At 48.6% G+C, this 7,055-nt stretch overlaps 1 protein-coding gene across 1 annotated transcript; it reads right to left on the reverse strand.

Annotated features, from left to right (window-relative positions):
• Positions 1-725: 725 nt before the first annotated feature.
• LOC103642134 (flavonol 3-O-glucosyltransferase UGT89B1) lies at positions 726-2,792 on the reverse strand. The gene has a single exon (XM_008665442.4). The coding sequence runs from the start codon at positions 2,369-2,371 to the stop codon at positions 929-931; it is 1,443 nt and encodes a 480-aa protein (XP_008663664.1). The 5' UTR covers positions 2,372-2,792; the 3' UTR covers positions 726-928.
• Between the last annotated feature and the right edge of the window lie 4,263 nt (positions 2,793-7,055).

The raw sequence follows: 7,055 nt of genomic DNA on the forward strand, positions 1-7,055 counted from the left end.
ACGGAGATGTTTTTGGGACACGGATTGAATCCCACATGAAAAACTTCGAGCAGAGAAAGGGGCGTACCTTCGACGTCGAAGCTCGAAAGACGCAGATCTGCTGAGCGTCGATCTGTCGCCGATTCGATTATATCGCGTTGACGTGAACCCCGCAGACGACGAACTGGCGGAAATAGACGACCGACAGCGGCGTCTTCGCACGGATCGACCGGGTCGCCGCTCCGCGAAGCTGCCCAGTGGATCCGCGTGGACGACGGCTTCTGCTGGTCGCCGCCCAGAGCAAGGCAAATGAATCGCGGCGGAGGGCGGATCCACGACAAAGTTCTCCGGCGGTGGTGCGGTCTCCGTAGACTCGCCTGGAGGTCCCTCCTCGGAGTATTCCGAGCGCGCGGGCTTGTCTGGGAAGCTAGCAGCCGGAGGGGACGCGAGCGCCGTAGCGTGCCCATCCATTTAGCGGGAGAGAGAAGAAATCGGGAGGGGAGAGGAGGAGGAAGAGGGATGCGCTGAAGGTGAAGGGAGTGTACTGTAGCCCCTATATGGGCTACAGTAATAGGGGAGGGAGGTGATAGCGGCGTCCGTTGAACACAGTCTAACGTCTCTAGTTCCACTACAAGCTTCCACCACTTCCATTCTGCTCGGAGGGTAGCAGACAAGACGGTAGCAACAACCGCTTTGTGCTCTTGGTCCATCCTTGTCTGCTTGGAGTTTTGGAAGGAACGAAATGCGCCAATTTCTCGACGATAGCTAATGCAACTTTATTCTTTCTTATATGGGATTGTTGTTCGAATGTTCTTTACAAGTACGCTTTAAAAATAAACCAAACTTTTTTGTTGTGTGATTATTCTCGACCAGGACGGGGACCAATTCATTAACTGCACAGCTGACAGGGTGCCCGGCACAGAATTTTGTCCCGACGATCCGCTCGAACTCAACGAAGATTCCGAATCTCCTGCACTAATCCGTCCAAATCAGCGTAGGAGCTGCCGCCTTCCATCACCGCCCGCGCGGCCTCCGCCGCGAGCTCCTTGGCGCGGGCCCTCACGTCGCGCCCCTTCTCCCCTACCACGTCGGCCAGCACGGTCGCCAGCTCGCCCGGGTCCGGCGCGACGCCGAACCCGCCCGCGCACGCGGGCACCGCCACGCGCGCCTCGTCCACGAGCAAGCGCGCGTTCACGAACTGGTCCGCCGTCATCGGCCATGTTAGCATGGCCACCCCCGCTGCGGCGGACTCCAGCACCGAGTTCCAGCCGCAGTGCGTCATGAACCACCCCACCGCCGGGTGCCGCAGCGTCGCCAGCTGCGGCGCCCACCCGCGCACCACCACCCCGCGGCCCGCCGACGCCGCGCGCACCTCGAACCCTTTGGGGACCACGCCGCTGCTCCCGGCGCCCACGACCCAGACGAACGGCACGGCGCTGCGCTCAAGCGCCTCGGCCAGCGCCGCCGCCACGCCCGGGGTCAGCACCGCCTGGCTCCCGAACGACACGTACACGACCGAGCCTTCCGGGAACGGGTCCAGCCACGCGCCGAGGCTGGCGGCCGCGACGGCGGTCTCCCCGCCGCGCGCGCCGGCGGCGTCCGCGTCAGGCGCCACGGGGCCCACCGCCCACATGCGCCTGAAGCCGAGGTCCTCGAGCGGCTGCTCCAGGTACCTCCCCTCCAGCGCCCGGAGCGTGTTGAACACGAACCCCCAGCTCTCCTCCACGTTCCACAGGAAGTTACGCCTCACCGGCTCGCGGGCCTGCTCGTCTTCTTCCCCGCCTTCCACGAACCACCTGTAAAGCATGGAGACCTCCCTCCACTGGTACACCGGTTCTCCGGGGATCGCCGGGAACGTGACCACGCTGGACTCCTCGGCAGCAGCAGGCCGCCTCACCAGGCGCCGGAAGAGCGAGTGAGGGACGGCGGCGCCAAGGACGCCGGACGGCGAGAACACTATGCCCGCGGCGCCGAGGTCGCGGGCGAGCGGCTGCGCCCACCCGCAGAAGAAGTCGGCGACGACGGCGACGATGGGGCCGTCGTCAGACGGCGAGCGTGACCTGGCCCACGCGCGGACCGGCTCGCGGAGCGCGGTGAGTGCGTGGATGAAGACGGGGAAGTACTCCGGGGGGCAGCCCCTGGTGCTCTCGACACCCGGGGGGATAGACGAGCTGGAGGGGAACGGGAGGGTCAGCGGTGTGACGGCACCGGGGTGCGCCGCGAGGAATGGCGAGAGCAGCGGGAGGTTGGCGGGCGAGGTGACGACGGTGAGGCGGAGGCCCCGCGCGGCGAGCAGGCCGGCGAAATCGAGGAGCGGCAGCGCGTGGCCCTGCGCGGGGAAGGGGACAACCAGCACGTGCGGCGCCAGGGTAGGTGCGGCTGCCGTCTCCATGGCTTGATGCTTGAGGGTTGGCGCGCTTGGTGAGTCGTTGGCAACTGTTGACTGGCGACAGGGCAAAATCCGAAATGAGTGGCTCTTCTATGGAAAACAAAATCGAGGGGTTGGTGGTCCAGTCGGGCCCACTCGGTATGGTAGTTGGATCACGCCGTTATGTTTTCCCGGGCCGCTTGGAAGATGGGCCGAAGACATGAATCGTGACCCATCGGGCCCATTCGGAACGAATCGTCCACTCGTCCTGTTGTTGCTCATCCATCTCCTCCACGGTGGGAGACTCGGGGTCGACTATCCGGTGTCCTCCTCCGTCCTCTCGTCACCGTGCGCCGCAACCAAACACATCTCTTTCAAGCCACTCGTTGTCTCGAGTCTTTTTTTTTTTCATTATAAACTCCATTTCAAGCGGCTTTAATAAAATAGTCTTTTCTACCATGTCATACCGTTAGAATAGAAGTATTAGCCAACTTAAATCAATTTCGTTTTCTTTTATTTCTCCTGCCACGTGAATGGACATTTTTGCCCTTGCTCTGTTTGAGAACGCATCCTAAAACAACAAAGCAGCCAGTTCGTTTCCTAGCGCGTGAACACCATCGAGGCACTATCCGCATGATTGGTTGCATGCTCCTCAGCAACCAGTCTGTACCCGTGCGTTGACTGCTCCTCAATCTTTGATTGGAAGCCTGCATATGGATGACCGTGCCTGCATGTGTGGATACAGTTTAGGCTAAATTAAAGCTTTTCAGTTGCATGCACGCAAACGGAGAAAAACTGTGTTTGTGGAGAGACAGGCTCGCGCGAGCCATGTGCGGATTGCGCAACCAACCAATCATACGATATGACTATGAGTGATTTTAACTGAAACCTCTACCTGCTGATTTGCATTATATGTCGTCATGTTTCTTTCATCTATAATGTATACTAGTAATTTGGGCGCGCCATGCGCTCATAGTAAACAGTTAGTAATAAGTAATAACGATGGTGGATTCAGAATCTAATATAATCCCAGGACAGTTTTAACAAAATAAAAGTATAATATCAAGCATCAGTTTGTATAAAACCTTTAGAATCACAAAACTTTTGCAATGCATCTGCCAAGAGCTTTTATCTATTTACCAAATTTCAATAAGATTTTATATGTGTGTTATCAGCAGGATGAGGATGTAGGAAGCACAATGTAGTGTGTTATATGGAGGAGCTCTTCATTTGTTGAAGCGTCTTGAATGGAGATCCTGGAGAAGTGGCGTGAGAATCGGCCGTTTTTGGCATGCAAATATGCAGCAAAATACTCAACTATCTAGATGCAGCCTACAACCAAAGCAATGGCATCACCTTCCGCAAAAGGTGTCAGGAGCACTCGAAAATTCACATTTCTAGCCTCATCCAATTTGCGTTTTGGTTTAAATATCATACATCAAGTTTAATATTATAGCCAACAGATGTTGCTCATGGAAAGTCTTCGCAAAGCAGTGTCAAACCTTACATTCGATGACCTCAAAGTTGATACCGGGCAATAGCAAAGTCAAAGCAAAGGCATTCTCTTCTCTGTGTATTTATGGTTGACATCACCATTTTGATTTGTAGCTTCTTCATAAACCTATAAAATGAAATCGCAGTGCCCAAGTGCAATTTCAATGTAAACTAAGCATGTAACGAAAGAATGTCAAACAAACTATGTGTACTATAGTTACTCAACTATTGGAGTAAATCTGGGATGGCTCAATGAATTTGAGCACCATATAAGATTTGAGTCAGAGACAATATCTTTATAATTAATCTATCAAGATATTTACCTAAAAATTAAAGAGCATATATGTACGGTAGACAAAATTATATAATGAACTCATTTTTTTTGTTTTTTTTCATTGATGTTGTTCACCTTTGTTAAAATAAAAATAACCCAACTGATTTTGTAGAAAAAATAGCACCATATGCACCAGGAAACGCTTCTTCTCAAAGTGAATCAGTTGCAACTGTAGCTGCAGAGTCAAACCTAGCCGCTGCCTCAACCGGCAGCTCGCGGGCACACGAGGAAGGAAGTATGGTGGGGTTCTAGAAGTCGCTCGTCCTTCGATGGCAGCTGCAGTCCGTTGTCGTTGTCGTCGGATCGAACGGACAGTGAAAAAGATGATGACGTGGACCTTCTCAAAGTGAATCAGTTGCAACTGTAGCTGCAGAGTCAAACCTAGCCGCTGCCTCAACCGGCAGCTCGCGGGCGCACGAGGAAGGAAGTATGGTCGGGTTCTAAAAGTCGCCCGTCCTTCGATGGCAGCTACATTCCGTTGCCGTTGTCGTCGGATCGAACGGCCAGTGAAAAAGATGATGACGTGGACCTTCTAGGAGCGATCTTTTCTCTCACGGATAATATATAGAAAATCTGTGTGTAGCAAAGCTAGATTCTGTTTACTGTAATTTACCTCTGTCGAAGTGCACTATGGGTAGAACTGCTACAGGAACAGCAAGGAAACTAACATTTTTAGGTTAAGAAACATTTGAACATTTTGTCATACTAGATTCCTCACACAGGAATAGTAATTTTATTTTATGTTTAATATATTCTTGCAAGTGTTTTCTCCCGTTTCCGTATGTTTAGTGAGGACGTTACAACTGAATCTTGATGCGTTAAAGCGGTGTGAGCCAGCCCCACAGACGCCCGCAGGCTTGAGCCAACGCTTGCATGTGCACGTATTTAGAGGTTGTTTTTTTATCTTCTTTTGTTATAACTTTTAATTAAAATATTTAATTACGGAACTGATTTCATATATATATATATGTGTTCCTCATATTTTTTCCGAACAAAACTATACCACTTATTATATATATATATATTTTAAACACAAAATTAGGTTTTTTAAAATTAAGACTATTAACGTATATTTAGTGTCTATTAACTTGTAATTGATGTCTATTAAATATTTTTTACAATATAATTAGTGTCTATTAATAGATTTTAAATTTATTTAATTTTTTAGCTCATGTAGCAAATATGTATACCATCAACCAAAGAACATCTCCAATGAATTAGACTGAACACATACAGACAACCAAACACAAAATATTGTATGTGCTCAGCTAGGTCAGCCAGGCTCACTAGATACGAGCCAGATTCAACCATGCAGGTCAGCCAGGCTCACTAGATACGAGTCAGGCTCAACCATGCAGGCAACCAAATAGTGAAATAGGCCTCCTGTTTCGGGTATTCTAAAAGTGCTCAGGTCAACTCACTCAAAACAGAGCCCTCGATGGAGTTTTAGGATGCGTTCTCAAACAAAACATGGGCAAAAAAAGTCCGTTCGCATGACAACAGAAATAAAAGAAATCCTAAAGTGTCGAAGCCGCTTGAAATGGAGTTTATAATAGCAAAAAACTTCACTTCGTTGTCTCTTCCCCTGCCTCGGCCACGACAAGATTCACCATCTCGTTTAAAACCTATTTCCCGCTCATCACTGAGAACGAAAACCCCGCAAAAACCATTCAAAAACCGTTCTTGCTGAAAAATTTGTAATTTTAAATTTGAAAAACGGTTTTCGATGGCCTCAAACAATTTTTGGTAGAAAATGACTGCTTTTTGTCACTTTTTACCCTGATCCTAAGGTGGCATCTAACAGATTGTGCATATGGTCGTGCAAAATATTATCTTGCACTGTAAATATCATTGTAAATAGTGGAGTTTGAAATCTAAGGTGTAATAGAAAATATGCTGGAGATAACCCAACTTCCTATAGTTGGGAGGCCCAAATATGGAAACCATTCATTTGTTTTGGATGGGAGGGTTTTTCGGCAAACGGGCTCCACCAACCTCGATACAGGTGTCAATGGAGACCCGATACCCGTTAACTCATGAGTAATTTCTGTATTTTAGGGTTAGAGTATGGGAATATTTTAATCTCCATGGGCATATTTTTAGGGAAAATTCTCCCCCCACATTAGGTATATGGGTATGAATACGGGAAAATAGAACCCAAACCTGAATACTCATGAGTAATATTTACCTAGTAAAATTAGGTATGCATCCTAATAGACAAAGTCCAAAAACTAACACTAACTCTTCCAACCCTTTTAAGTACCCATCCCACCCAACCGAGTCGACCCGCCACCAACCGCCCACCCCATCCACGTGTCACTTTGGTTTGTTGTTTTGCATAGTTAAATAATGTTTTCTTGTTGTGTATATGTCAGATTTTTTGTGATGTATTATTGTTAGGTGTCGTGTGTCAGTTAATGACATATAAAATATAATGCGATCATACTTTTTTGTCGGGAATGTAGACCTTACCCGAATGAGGATGAGTTTGAGATGAATCTTATACGCATGATGTGTATGGGTATGAGGATGAAGATAAATATAGCTTCTCACACCTCTAAACCTCGATAGTGACACTAGTGCCCGGGCCAACACAATCTCCTGACAAATGGGGTAGTCCTACTATGTACAACTCGTAACGTGTGCCCGGTTATCCAGGTTTGGAGTCATCAAACTCTATCCTGCAATGTCCTCTAAATTTCATCCTCTAAAGCAATATTATTTGTCCTTTACACCGCACTCTACAAGATTTCGTCCTCTATATTGCTTCATCTCCAGCAGTGTCCTCTAAATTCCATTCTCTATATCTCATCCTTTGTATTTAACTAATTTACTTATTACAAATTGGTTTTTTGCATTTATATTAATAAATATGTTTTA

The sequence above is a fragment of the Zea mays genome, chromosome 10 (genome assembly GCF_902167145.1).
Source record: "Zea mays cultivar B73 chromosome 10, Zm-B73-REFERENCE-NAM-5.0, whole genome shotgun sequence".
Taxonomy (NCBI): Eukaryota; Viridiplantae; Streptophyta; class Magnoliopsida; order Poales; family Poaceae; genus Zea; species Zea mays.

Coding starts and splice junctions, on each gene's coding strand:
- LOC103642134 (XM_008665442.4), bottom strand. CDS start 2,371: ATGGAGACGGCAGCCGCACCTACCCTGGCGCCGCACGTGCTGGTTGTC.